The following is a 14,959-nucleotide window of genomic DNA, read 5'->3' on the forward strand; positions in this document are numbered from 1 at the left end:
ATGCAGCTTCAGAAACAGAGACAGTGAGACTACTTAATCGACCAGTGAGAATTCTTGACATGTATGCAGTCTTCCTTTTACTTCCTGATTCATTGTAACAGATAAAATTGATTTAATCAAAATTAGCTGTAGAGGAATGATGGTGATTAGTCGAGTTTCCTCTGATATCTCAAAGTGCCCACCTAAGAGTTACATGAACGTGTTTGTGTTATTTATAATCATAAAAATTATATACAATGATATATACAGCTACATACAAAGCTACAAATGTAGCTTAATTACAGGCTGATTTCTTCAAATATAGTCTATGCATAAGATTTTGATTAGTTTTAACTGTATGGGGAACTTGACTTTCTTGTATTTTTCCCATTGTTAATGTCATTCAGGAAAAAGAAAATACCAAGACAGATACTAAATTTCTTAAAGGACACAAGTTTGAATTAATATTAACTAATTTTCAGAAAATACTCTTTAAATACAGCATTCAAATACTGATGTGGGGCGGAGATGCTGTATTTATCATACAGAACAGAGATTGAGTCAATGCTTTAAGTGCAAAACAGAATTCAACCTTAGCTATAAAGTTGTGACCAGCACTTCCATAATACATTATCGACTTTATCCTGTTCTCCTCATTTACTTTGCATTTACTAATTATTTCAAGTGACATTTTTGCAGAAATTAGTAGGATTTGCCCATATACATAAAAGCCACTTGGAGTAAATTTGGGAAAATAAGGATGGACTGTTTTAAAAAAGCAGTGCTTTTTAAAGTAAGTAGTAAAGGATTTGGTAGTTAAAGGCATATTTGATATTTTCGTGTTTTAATAAGTAGTCAACCTTTTGGTATGCCAGGCAATAGCAGAAGCGGCAGCTGAGTTAAGAGATTTTGGTGGCGAAGATAGGATTTGTGGGCTCTCGGAGAGTTCTTCAGAAGCATCAAAGTTGAGCTCAAAGAGTGCTAAAGAAAGGAGAAACAGAAGGAAGAAAAGAAGACAGAGAGAGCTTTCTGGAGGAGAGGACAAGTTGGATGATGAAAAGTTTCCCAAATCTGATTCAGAAGGCAATATCAGAAGAAAAGGTTTCCGTTTCTCTTTGGAAGGGAATAGACTGACATATGAAAAGCATTTCACTTCCCCCCACCAGGTACTGTTATAACTAATGCAATTGTAATTTTTTAGCACAGTGATCTGTTGTATGGAGGTTGTAGTAATATATAAGGCACAGCATTGTGACTAAACTGCATGATTGTAAAAGAGAGGGATAATTAAGGGAAAGCTTTTGTGTTACTTGAGTAAACCCTGAAAACTTTCCCCAAAATAATATTAATAAAATAGCTGTTCAGTATCTTGATGTTATGATAATATAAACACATGCACTACTTTCCACTGAAATCTACATTTACTCACAGCTAAAATCTCCTAACCTATGCTTTTATATACCTTAAAAGATAGTCCAGGAATTGTTTATTCTTGCTGTTCTAGTGTCCTTGTGGTCTAGGATGATGTAGTAGTATTTAATGCTAGTACTCGATAACCACTGTCAGTTCTTCTTTTGTTTTTATTTTAATGAGTCCATATTCATTATACACAAATTTATAATACTCTAAAGGTTCACGAAATGATGGAAAAGTATACGTTTTTCATATTGAAGTAATTCACTGCATTATACCTAGATAGGTGATTTGTTTTCTCTTTTTTCAACGTTCAGTTACCACTTTACTGTAATGCTGAATGCATCATTTCATTTCCACAGAATCAACAGCTATTTCAGCTAACAACCTTTTATGTACTTGAGAACAATTATCATGTCCCCCACTAAGTTTTTTTTCCCCTCCAGACTAAACAAGCCTATTTTTTAAAATCTTTCCTCATAAGTCATGTTTTCTATCATTTTTCTTGCTCTTCTCTGAACTTCTCCAATTTGTCTACATCTTTCCTGAAATGTGGCGCCCAGAACTGGACACACTATTCCAGCTGAGGCCTTATCAGCTTGGAGTAAAGTGGAAGAATCACTTTGTGTGTCTTATTTACAACACTCCTGCTAATATATCCCAGAATGATGTTCAGTTTTTTGCAACAGTGTTACACTGTTGACTCATATTTAGCTTGTGATCCACTATAACTCCGAGATCCTTTTCCTCAGTACTCCTTCCTAGGCAGTCACTTCCTATTTTGTATGTGTGCAATTGATTGTTTCTTCCTAAGTGGAGTACTTTGCATGTATCCTTTTTGAATTTCATCCTGTTTACTTCACACCATTTATCCAGTTTGTCCAGATCATTTTGAACTTTAATCCTATCCTCCAAAGTACTTGCAATCTCTCCAAGCTTGATATCATCTGCAAACTTTATAAGTGTACTCCCTATGCCATTATCTAAATCATTCATGAAGATATTGAACAGAACCAGACTCAGGACCAATCCCTGAGGGACCATAATTGATATGCCCTTCTAACTTGACTATGAACCACTGATGATTACTCTCTGGGAATGGTTTTCCAAGCAGTTATGCATCCACCTTATAGTAGCTCAATTTAGGCTGTATTTCCCATTTGTTTATGAGAATGTCTTGCAAGACAGTATCAAAAACCTTACTAAAGTCAAGATATACCATATCTACCACTTTCCCCGCCCCCATCCACAAGGCTTGTTACTCTGTCAGAGAAAGCTATTAGGTTGGTTTGACATGATTTGTTCTTGGCAAATCCATGTTGACTGGTACTTATCACCTTATTATCTTTTCCGTGTTGCCAAATGGATTGCTTATTTGTTTCATTATCAAAAAAAGTCATTTAGCATTTCTGCCATTTCCATGTTTTCTGTTACTGTCTTTCCCCTCTCATTAAGTAATGGGCCTACCCTGTCTTCGGTCTTCCTTTTGTTCTAATGTATTTGTAGAATGTTTTCCTATTACCCTTCATGTTTCTAGCAAGTTTAATCTCATTTTGTGTTTTGGTTTTTCTAATTTTGTCCCTACATGATTGTGTTGTTTATAGCCATTCTTTGTAATTTGACCTAGTTTCCACTTTTTGTAGGACTCCTTTTTTGAGTTTCAGATCCTTGAAGATCTCCTGGTTGAGCCAGGATGGTCTCTTACCATACTTCCTATATTTCCTACACAGTCAGATAGTTTGCTCTTGTGTCTTTAATAATGTCACTTTGAAAAACTGCCCATTCTCTCAAACTGTTTTTCCTCTTAGACTTGCTTCCTATGGGAATTTACTTACCAACTCCCTGAGTTTGCTAAAGGCTGCTTTCTTGAAATCCATTATCTTTATTTTGCAGTTTTCCCTCCTACCATTCCTTAGAATCATGAACTCCACCATTTCATGATGACTTTCAACCAAGCTGCCTTCCACTTTCAAATTCTCAACTAGTTCCTCTCTATTTGTCAAAAACAAATCTAGAACAGCCTCTCCCCTAGTAGCTTTCTCCACCTTCTGAAATAAAAAAATTGTCTCCAACTTGCTGGATAATCTGTGTCCTGCTGTATTATTTTCCAACAGATGTTTGGGTAGTTGAAGTTCCCCATCACCACCTAGTTCTGTGCTGTGGATGATTTTGTTAGTTGTTTAAAAAAGCCTCATTCACCTCTTTTCCTGGTTAGATGATCTACAGTGGATCCCTACCATGACATCACCCTTGTTTTTTACCCCCTTTATCCTTACCCAGAGACTTTGAACAAGTCTGTCCTCCTATTTTGTCTCAACCTCAGTTCAAGTGTATACATCTTGATATATAAAGCAACACTTCTTTTTTTCCCTGCTTGCCCTTCCTGATAAAGTTGTGCCTTTTCAATACCAATAATCCAGTCGTGTATTATCCCTCCAAGTCTCTGTGATACCATATTCATCAGTATTTCTAGTTCTTCTTGTTTATTCCCCATACTTCTTTCATTAATATACAGATATCTAAGATACTGATTTGATTTCCCCTCTATGTTCCCTCTTGTCTCTTCCTTGTCTCTGCTATAACAGTCCATGCTCCCCCCAGATTCTGACCCTCCTAAGGCTTTATGCCTTGGACTTACCTGTTGGCTTTTGTCTCCATCCCCTGATGAACCTAGTTTAAAACCCTCCCTCACTAGGTTAGCCAGTCTGTATCTAGAAATACTCTTCCCGTTCCTCAATAGGTGGACCCCATCACCACTCAGCAGTTCTTTTCAGAACATCACCCCATGGTCAAGGAAGCGGAAGCCCTCTTGGTGACATCATCTGCCCAGCCATACATTCACCTCCTGGATGCATAATACAAATAGGTTTCTAGAATTTCCAGAAAGTTTACCAGATACTCAGAATAGTGTGAAAGGTAACATAGCCTAATGCAGATTTTTTCAAACAATTACTTTTTGGTTTAAATTTAAAAACTCAGATGAACAGTGATCTCTTGTGGTTATGTCTGTACTCTTTCTCTGTTTCAACCCCAAAAATGCGTTTGGTTTTTTTTAAAATCTGGTTTGAGAAGACTTTAAGGCATATTAACTGGTTTTACCTTGACATGTGTTTTTATATATTTAAAATTTTAAAATAATAAATTTAATTTTGTTTTCCTACAGTCTTTGCTGAGCATTCGTGACTCCCTGTTTTCTCCAAGGCGCAACAGCAGAACGAGTCTTTTCAGCTTTAGAGGTCGAGTAAAGGATGTAGGATCAGAAAATGACTTTGCAGATGATGAACATAGCACTTTTGAAGATGATAGCAGAAGAGGTTCTCTTTTTGTGCCACTCAGACATGAACGGCACAATAGTAACATTAGTCAGGGCAGTAGGTCATCAAGGAGGCTTCCAGTGAACGGGAAGATGCATAGTAGTGTGGACTGCAATGGAGTGGTTTCCTTGGTTGGTGGACAAACATCACTCTTGTCGCCTACTGGACAGCTTCTGCCAGAGGTGATAATAGATAAACCAACTACTGATGACAATGTAAGGAAGTTTTAAATAGTTCAGGCATGATGGCCTTTTGTTACTGCATCAGCCTGTGTTTCTACAGAATGGAATCCTTAGGAATGATCCCTGGTTGGCCAAGCTATGAATGTTACTGCATCTGCAATAACTTTTAGTATAAGAAAATCGGTCTAAAATGATTTTATATATTCATCTGGAACTTAAACATGTACTTGCAAACACACTCTGAACTAATAGGCTGAAGTACCAAATTTACTGAACATTTAGTGTCTATGTATGCAGTAAGGATGTGTACAGAACTAAATGCTGAATAGCATACATAATGGGCTATTTTTAGTTGTTTCAGGACCCAAAATTCAGACTTTGGCTTCGTAAACATTTAGTGTATCCCCTCCTTCCCTTTTTCTCATTACATCCAATTATTTCCTTTACTCTCAAACTCCCTCTGTCTCTGTTTCCTGACAGGCTTCTTACTAGCCCCTGACTTTCCTCTCTCTTCCCATGTCTGTGTACAAATGTGTGTGCACATGGTCTCAGAAATGCTTTGATTAAATTTCTCACACTAAGGTTACACTGCCTAGAAGCATGCCAGATTTTAATGGGAGGGAAGGATGAACAAAGGGATCTAGTGTGCAATGTGTTCTGGAGAACCTCATCGTGGGATTTCTCTAGTCAAAGGAAATCTTTACAGGTAGCAACAGCACCAAGGTCCAGCAGAATCCCATAGCACCAGGACCCTCTCACAGGATCCTGAAACCAGGGAGGAGAGCTCTTAGGCCATCAGAGCCCATAGGAGAGGGAGATGTGTGGACTGTGCATGTGTGAGGTGGAGGGACAGGATCATAATTTGTTAGAAGACAGTAACCATGAAATCCAACGTGCAACGGCCCAATCCCAAATGCCAGAATCTGTGCATATCTTTTGAAAGCACATATGCGGCATGCTATAGCAGGTAAAATTGGGAAAATCTATCCACCCTGTTAGCTATCATTTCAAACAATACAGAACAATAAACTGCTCCTTGTATCCACAGACATAGGCGCCGACTTCCTCACTTTTCCCTGAATGCTCGACCCCTCCTCTGCCCCCAGCCCCTCCCTCACTCCACCCCTTCCATGAGACCCTGCCCCGCCTCTTCTCATCCCTGCCCTGCCCCCATTCCAACCCCCTTCCCCAAAGTCCACGCCCCAACTCTGCCTCCTCCCTGCCCCTCTTCCAACTCCTTCCCCAAATCCCCGCCCCACCCCTTCCCCGCCTCCTCCCCTGAGTGTGCCACATTCCCACTCCTTCCCCTCTCCCGCCCAGATCTTGTTAATGCTGCCAAACAGCTGTTTGGCAGCGGCTGGGAGGTAGGCAGAGGAGCGGGGACACGGCATGCTCGGGGGGGGGGAGGAGGAGGAGGAGGAGGTGGGGCTGGGGGGTGAGGGGAGCTTGGCTGCCAGTGGGTGCAGCGCACCCACTAATTTTTCCTTGTGGTTGCTCCAGCCCCAGAGCACTCAGGGAGTCGGTGCCTATGTCCAGAGTTTTTGTGAATGTGACATGACCATGGAATGAAATATTTTGTTCCAGAACTCTTACTCATTCAGAAAATCAGACCATTAGACAATTATATCAATTTAAAGTGAGACTTATCATGCACTCCATGTGTTATCATTTTATTTTCTTAGAAATATTTATTTATTTATTTTAGTATAGAAATTTTCAAAACGCTGGCACACACAATGTCTCTTTATATGTATATGCAGGGTGTGACTGCAAGTACGGGTATATCTTCAGTGTGTTAATTTCAAGATTCATCCTCCCTACCCATCCTTACTTAAAAATAAATTGGCATGCTTGGGTTCAGTCCAGTCAGACTTTTATTGGTAATTGAATTTGAGTTGATAAAAAGTAGATACAGTATTAGATACCCTTTACAGTGAATATCTCATAAGAAGAATCAGTCATGTGTAAGGCTACAATTTAGTCATGGGTATTGTGACAAAGTTCCTCCTCTGCCTTGGTGGGTCCTGTGCTTTTTGGCGGAATTGCTCACCTCAGAGGTTCATGGCAGCCTTTAATTTGGCCACTTCTGATAGAGGCTCAAACCTGCCGTTCTCTCAGCTAACCTCATCACTGGACAGCATGGGGGAAATGGAGAACAATCCCCACAGTCTCTGTGTCAGGGACAGGCCAGATCCCTTTCCAAATTAGACCTTCCCTTCTGGTGTTTTTCACAGACCAGGTCAACTCTTCCTGTGTCCGATCAGGAGTTGGGAGGGTAGGGGGAGGAATCCAGGTCCACTCTCTACGCTGGGTTCCAGCCCATGGCCCTGTGGATAGCCGCTGTCTACAATGTCCCCTGTATCAGCTGCATGACAGCTACAACTCCCTGGGCTACTTCTCCATGGCCTTCCCCCAGCACCTTCTTTATCCTCAGTGCAGGATCTCCCTCCTGAAGCCTGATCATGCTTGTACTCTTCAGTCCTCCAGCAGCACCTTCTCACTCCCTGCTCCTTGTGTGCCCCCCCACTAACTGATGGGAGGTCCCCTTTAAACCAGGTGTCCTGATTAGCCTACCTACCATAACTGATTCTAGTAAGTTCTCAATTGGCTCCAGGTGTTCTTGCTCTAGGGCAGCCCCTGCTCTGGTCACTCAGGGAACAGAAAACTACTCATCCAGTGACCAGTATATTTGCCTTCTACCAGACTCCTGTACCCCACTGGCCTGGGTCTGTCACAGTGTTTTTAATAAAAATCATGGACAGATCATGGGCAATAAACAAAAATCCATGGCCCGTGACCTGTCAATGACTTGCACTATATACCCCTGACTAAATCTTAGCTGGAGGGGAGGGGCGCTATTTGGGGTGGGGGACCAGTGGCACCAGCTGCCAGGGGCCACCAAGCAGCAGCTGCTCTGGCTGCCCCTGGGCACTGGCCAGTGCAACTGGCCCCAGGGCCACACCAGCAGTACCAGTGCAGCTGGCTGTGGAGCCACTCCAGCAGCAGCCAGTATGGCTGTCCCCAGGGCCAGCTGCTTGGGCAGCCCTCAGGTCAGCTGCACCAGTCACTGCAGAAGTCATGGAAGTTGTGGAAAGTCTCAGAACCCATGACTTCCGCAACCTCTGTAACAGACATGGAGCCCTAGTCATGAGTGCAATAATTAACTGACAGAAAAATGTTACAAATTTCAGTTGAGAGAAAAATAATTATTACATAAAGTTAGCTTACATGAGATTTTAGATTCCATGTGTCTCTTGCATTTTGATCCAGTCTGGAAACAGAGGATAAAATGAGACCGTTTAATCTAGTGCACTAAGCCTGGAACTGGGAGCCAGAAACCTCCAGACTTCTGATTTCAGCTCTGCCATTGACTTGCTGTGTTACCTTGGCCACATTGCTTAACTTCTTTCTTTTACAATTTTCCCAACTGCAAGATGGGGTTAATAATACTGATTTCAGAATTAATTAGTTAGTAATAGTAGTGTCCAGAAATACACTTTGGAAATAACTGAACAATACTTTTTGAATATGGTAGGTTAATATTACAAATAAAAATCTGACATAATACATTGCATAAATATGAAGGTGCATGTAGCATGAATTTCTTGGCGCTCAGATTCATTATAGAAATGTTTGATGTCTGCTTACAATATTTCTGAATTTAATTTAATTAATCTATATCTAATTTGCAGAGCACCACTTCAGAAATAGAAATAAAGAAGAGAAGGTCAAGTTCTTATAAAATATCAGTGGATTTGCTGGAAGATCCAACTATAAGGCAAAGAGCAATGAGTATAGCCAGTATACTCACAAACACAATGGAAGGTGTGTTTAAAAAAAACACAAACAAAACCACAAATGGATGAATTTACTTTCAATTGAGTCTGAAATTAAGCAAAAGTGTTAAATGTATGGTTGCATTAGAGAGACTAAAAAGAGGGGCAGAGAAGAAATCCTATTAAAAACAAATGAACATAGTGAAAATTGGATACAGTGAAAATGATAGAAGGAATAGAGGGGAAGAAAAAAGTATTCGAAATAGATTAAAGTATATCTTCTTTATATTGGTCAGTCACTTCTGTTAGCCTAGTTATTGGCATGGGATGATGTCTGCTTCTAATAATTAGAATTCCTGTTAACTAGAAAATGTTTGTTTTTACTAATTAAATATATTCTTGAAAGTAAAAAACATGGATTAAACTAATAGGAAGAAAATGTTGATGAAATTAAACTAGTTTTGCAACTCCCCAAAATAGTTTGAAAGGCTTACAAAACCTCAGTGAAGTTAATCCAGCCCTATTTTCCTGTTTGTTTTGTTTTGTATTGTTTTTTTCATGCAAGTGGGTAATTTAGATTTCTGAATTGATTGAAGTATTGAGACTGGTTGTGAAACATTTTGATCTAAGAATGGAAGAAACTTTTAAATTAAATAAGTAAAATAACAAAAAGAGAAAAGAGAAACGCAAAAGAAAACAGAAGTTTCTTCAATTATGATAAATTTAAGTCTATTTCCTCCAGGTCCCTTTTCTGTTTTTTGGGGGGGTTTTTTGTTTTTGTTTTTTCTATTCTGACACTGCCTACACCTGCAACATTTAATACCATACTGAAAACGTAACAATGCTGCTCCAACCTACCTCTTGAACCCATCACCATATTCTTGTTTCAAGCAGCATCCCCCACATGTACTACTTGTACCATTGTTTTCCTGATTCAAATATTTTCATTGACTGATTAGAATGACTCAATTCCTCATTCACACATCTCATGCCAAGCCCTAAAAGATAAGCCTCAAAGTATGCAAGACTTAAAAATATGAATGTAGTTTGCAAATTTCAACCTATAGTTTTCATTGGCCTTTTCCCCACTTTTAAACCTTAAATTGAGATATAAAAATAAAAAGTAGAATCAGTAGATATGTCTTCACTTTGTTTTTACACATTTCTCTTCCTCTAGAACTTGAAGAATCCAGGCAAAAATGCCCACCATGCTGGTATAAATTTGCCAACACTTTCTTGATCTGGGACTGTTGGGCTCCTTGGTTAAAAGTAAAACATATTGTTAATTTGATTGTGATGGATCCATTTGTTGATCTTGCTATTACTATCTGCATTGTTTTAAACACACTGTTTATGGCCATGGAATATTATCCAATGACTGAACACTTCCACAATGTGCTTTCAGTAGGAAACCAGGTAAGTCTGTCAAAATGTATTGATATGTGAATACAACTTCTAATTAAAGTAGAATTAATTTCTGATTTATTTTATCTTACAAAACAGATTTTAAATTATGATTATACTGTGAAAAGTGGCTCTAAAAAGCATTTTGAGGTATACTATATGATTTCCATATGTTTGCATAGGTTACAAGTATTAACTGTTTGGTAGGATTTACATAAACTTTTCACTTTAGGTGACCCTTGTACTCCTAAGTCAATTAGTCATTTTTGAAAATCCCACATGCAAGGGTGCATGTGTGTGTTTGTCCATCCATCCATCCATCTGCCAGTCTGTAACAATGAGACAGTTTGTCTGTACCCCTTTAAGGGCTAGAGCCTTGGGGCCAGCCAGCACTAGTTACTAAGCAGGCACACCTCCGAGGGATCAGGTGATTCCATTATAAAAGAGCAACAGACAGCTCCAGAGAGAGGGAGAGGACTACAGATCTGTTGTAGGCAGGGGGAGCACTGAAAGAGACTGAAAAGGCAGGCAAAATACTTCAAAACTCTCCTGGCAGGGAAGTTTGAGAGAGACCCTGAGCAAGCCTGAGGCCTTACAGAAGGGACTGTTGCTGAAATCAGAGACTTTTTGTTTTAGGACTTTTAAGTTTTGGCTGGGTTCTGAGGTAAGAACCTGTAAACTGTTATTAAGGTACTTTTCCAGAAGGCTCCATTAAAGAGCAGAGCGCTGATGTAAAGCAAAGTGTTTGGCTTTTCTTTGTGGGCTACCAAAGGGAACTCAGTGTTATCTCATTGACAAGGAAACAGAGGTGGGTGCTTCAGAACAATGTCAGGCCACAAGAGGCAACCTCCTGGCTACACCGCCCTATAAACTCAACCAGGGATCTGAAAGTCAGTTTGTGTTGTTTCTAGCTCTGACGTGAATAAAAGTTCTGCAACTGGAAATTAGTTAGCGATTCCATGAGGGATGCACATGGCAGAAGAGAACCTTAATTCATTCTCTCATAGTGCTAACAGGAGTGAAAAGAAGTAAAATTTGCTTTGCCTGTTAAAATAAGTAGATTTTACTGATTACCCACAAGAGGCAGATCTGTTAAACAAAAAGGTGTCAATTTTACATAGTCCCTTTAAGAACATTTCCTGATATACCTTGAAGCATTTATTTGACTTTGTCTTCTAGAAGAGGAAGAACCCATGGGTAAGTCTGATCTTATGTGCTATTCTGGTGGTTTTTGTTGGTTTTCTAGAACTACCCACCTGTATTTGATTTTTAGAGGAAATACCTGTTTTGTGTTCTAACTCTTCTCGCTGTGAGAAGCAAATTGGGCAGCAAACCATGATTTAGAGCACACACAGATGCTCTAATTTGTATTATTTAACTCTCGAATAGTTTTTTGTAAATTGTCACCGTGTGTTGGCACCGTGTCTAGAGCTGCTGAACATGAGCTGAATGTCAAGCCCTTGAACCAAACCAGACAAAGTACAGCTGTCTTGTCTGCACTGAAATAACAAATAAGTTTGTCAGAGGTAGTCAGATTGATCCAAAAATACAAGATAAATATTACATTTGAGGAAAAGGAAAATATTGAGGGCTAACAGCTGTCACAGGTTTTCTGTGATTGTGTGGCTGTCCCAAATCTAGGGAAACTGAATCCAAGATATCAGTAATTCATTGAACAGATCCACTAAAAGTAACAACTAAGTATGAATTATCTAATTGTGAGATGTGCAAAAATAGGTATTTCTTCATACTGTCTGGGTTCCATGTTTACCCATGCACTTAGCTAAAACACAGCCATTGCAGGTTTGCTTTGTGAGTTGTATGATGCTTATTGCAAATAAATAAATAAATTAATCCTATAGCCAATAAATATTCTAGCTTTCTTCTGCCCAACTACTTTTTTAAAAGGTTTTTTTTTCATCCCTTGGTGCTTAAACAATGAATAATTAATATCTTGCTTTGCACTTGTACATGCCATATATTCTGTGACTTCCTTTTGACTGAGCCTGTTGCAATTACTTCCACTATATTTAAAAAGATAGGGCTTGATGTTCTGAAATGCTGATCATCCCCAACTTAGTTGAAGTGGAGTTGCAGATTCAGCACTTCTTAAAATTAGAACCCATAACTGGGAGCAGTTTGTTGCTTGTTTCTATACTCCTCTGGAGATGTTAAGCTGACAGGTTAGACTTCCTTCAGAATTTTAGTACTTTTACCTGTAGTTGGTCTCCTTTCTTATGTTTCTTATGGAGTTCATTGACTTTTTATTTTTAAGAATATCTTCTTCTCCGAGTGATTGTCCACACAGAATCCATTCTTCGTGGACATGCACCTCAGGTGCATGAGATCAGCTTATTTTTGACTAATAGGTGCAACCCCAATAGACACTATGTCCTAGTCACCCTTACATCCCCCATCTGCGGATATAAAGGGTGGAGTGGGCTCAGTACCTTCCGACTACCCATGGCTTCAAGACAATCCTTGGTAGGGTCTGTTTCACTTGTGCACTGAGCAATTTATCTTTTATTATTAGGATTTAGTATAGTTAGCAGTTGTTTAGTTTAATGGCATATAAACATATCTACCTAGCTTACATTTTATTTATCTTAGGACCCTCTTATCCCATCCCCACCAGACAAGGGTACTAAAATCATAGCAGAAGCAAGGTCATCGGGATTTATGACCTGTCCATGTGTGATGCTGCAGTGCTTATCAAGAATGGACACTCTCAATGCCTGATGTATTGTTCTTTCCATGTGTCATTCTTTCTGCAAGCACACCCAGAGAGCCAGGGAGGCAAGAAGTCTTGCGGTGGGAGAAACTGATGCAGTCCTCCTCAGACTCAGACAGGAGGACATGTCCATATAGTGTCTGCTGGGTACATATACTGATTTAAACCACAAAGATCATCCAAGTGGGTCTCCAGCAGCATAATAACTTGTTGTTAGCTAGTCATACAGGATTCATTCAGTCATATTAGAGCTCATTCCACGATGGTAGAGGCAGCATGCCTTGTTGAGGAATGTTTCCATACCTGAAATATGTAGAGCACCTGTGTGGAAATCATATATCCATTTACCACTCACTATTACTTTGTACATGTTTTCAGATTGAGTGTCATATTGGATGAAATAGGATTTCTTATACCACTTCCGAGACAATAGACAACTGTTTGTTAGTTACTAAGAGTGGAATCCACATGGACAATCCCTCAAAGAAGATTGGATGGTTACTTACTCATAGTAACTGGTTCTTTGAAATGTATTGTCCACAAAGATTCTAACATGCCCCTCCTTCTCTGCTACTACAGAGTCCTACTTCTCTGGAATTCTGGATGATGAAGGAACTGGGGCGGGGTTGGGGGGAGGTGGGGTAGGAAGGCATAGGTGTGACCCCAGCAAACACTACTGGTCAGAAAGAATACAGTCTTGTGCTCATGGGACACATGCAGGTCATGAATGGAATCTGTGTAGACAACACATCTAAAGAACCACAGTTCTTTCTCAAGGGCTCTACAGATTATGGGTACTGCATCACCTTGTGGTGCCTTGCAGTAGAACCCTCTTCTAGTGGTATCAGCTAGAGTGCTTTCACACCCCCACCCGTTCTCTGAACATTCTGATATATGGAGGGCAAAGCCATATAGTGGGTGGAGCGCCCTCCCCACCTCAGTTTTTTCCAGCCATCTGGCAGGACAGATGCAAACCCCTCTTGTCTCTTTGAAGCCAGAGTCTTGTTTCTTCCAAGATAGTTGGAGATAGCTTATAGCAGCGGTTCTTAACCTATTGGGCCGCATGCGGCCCAGCTGTGTGCTAAATGCTGCTCAGGGTGGGGTCTGGGTTCCTGGCCTCCCAAAGCGGGGGTCTGGGCTCCACGCCTGGCATGGGGTCGCCGGCCAACCCACGGCTCCCAGCCAGCCATGCAGGGTCCAGGGTTGGGGCTGCCAGCCAGCTCTGCGGGGCCAGGGTCTAGGCTGCCACCTGGCCCCACACAGCAGGGTCCAGAGTCCCTGCCTCCTGACCCCACCGCCCAGGGCTCCAATCCTGGCCCCACTTTGTGGAGGGGTCTTTGGGCAGGAGGCACAGGGCATAGGAGTCTGTGGGGAAGGGATTTGTGGAGGGGCATGCTGTGGTTCTCAATCTGTGGCCCAGGTAACACATACTTATGGCCCACAATGATAAATAGGTTGAGAACCACTGGCTTATAGTAAGTCAATAAATAGTTAGGGTGTCGTTACGATTTCTGGGTATGGTGAAAATGAAAAAGCTAAAAAGCCAAGGTTTAAGATGTGTGCTTCCTGCCTGTCTGTGTTCTTGATATCAAATGACTACATGCAGTGCCTGAAATGTCTGGGAGAAGGCCGCTTGCCTTCTGAATGTTCAGTCTGCCAGACTTTCATCCCACAGAGACCATAAGGACAGGAAGACTCATCTGCAACTCTTTCTGCTTAAGGAAGCCCTCAAGGTTGGGCCCTCTGGACCTATTCAGACTTCGACCCCTAAAGAGTCAGCCTTGCCTATGGTGCCCTCCATTGTTTTCTGGTTAACTGAAGGGTTCCAAGCAGCCATAGCACCTATTGGGCCTGGACTCAGTTCCTGTGCTCCCTCAGTCAATCCTTCTGAGCCAATACATGTCTAAACCGAGGGAAGCATGGTTGGATCCAACCATCCTGGTTCCAGAAGAAAAGTCAAGGACCAGTTCAGCCACCCTCTCCAGTGTTGTACCTCATGCCTCAGAGCAATCTGATCCTGACATAATCCCTGTGGCTGTAGGACCAGGGTCATTTCTGGATCTTGGAGGATGGATGTAAGTAGTGCCTCTGAACTAGGGCCATCAGCACCTTCAGTCTTAGATCCTGCGGCACCAAGGAAAAAGTATAGAAGCAAAACCG

At 40.8% G+C, this 14,959-nt stretch overlaps 1 protein-coding gene across 11 annotated transcripts in view; it reads left to right on the plus strand.

The window, feature by feature from the left end:
• The window catches only part of LOC120374780 (sodium channel protein type 2 subunit alpha-like), a 243,300-nt gene that overhangs the window by 87,272 nt on the left and 141,069 nt on the right, over positions 1–14,959 (plus strand). For 9 of the 11 annotated variants that reach the window (XR_005586242.1, XR_005586239.1, XR_005586240.1 and 6 more), the window contains 4 exons: positions 855–1,145; positions 4,556–4,921; positions 8,581–8,713; positions 9,842–10,080. Coding sequence is in view for 7 of the 11 variants with exons in the window: in XM_039495004.1 (XP_039350938.1) it covers positions 855–1,145; positions 4,556–4,921; positions 8,581–8,713; positions 9,842–10,080 (1,029 nt within the window). In the remaining 4 variants the exon portion in view is untranslated. The remainder of the gene's footprint in view (positions 1–854; positions 1,146–4,555; positions 4,922–8,580; positions 8,714–9,841; positions 10,081–14,959) is intronic. The other 2 variants (XM_039495005.1, XM_039495003.1) reach the window with 1 other exon arrangement.

The sequence above is a fragment of the Mauremys reevesii genome, linkage group 11 (genome assembly GCF_016161935.1).
Source record: "Mauremys reevesii isolate NIE-2019 linkage group 11, ASM1616193v1, whole genome shotgun sequence".
NCBI classification, from domain to species: Eukaryota; Metazoa; Chordata; order Testudines; family Geoemydidae; genus Mauremys; species Mauremys reevesii.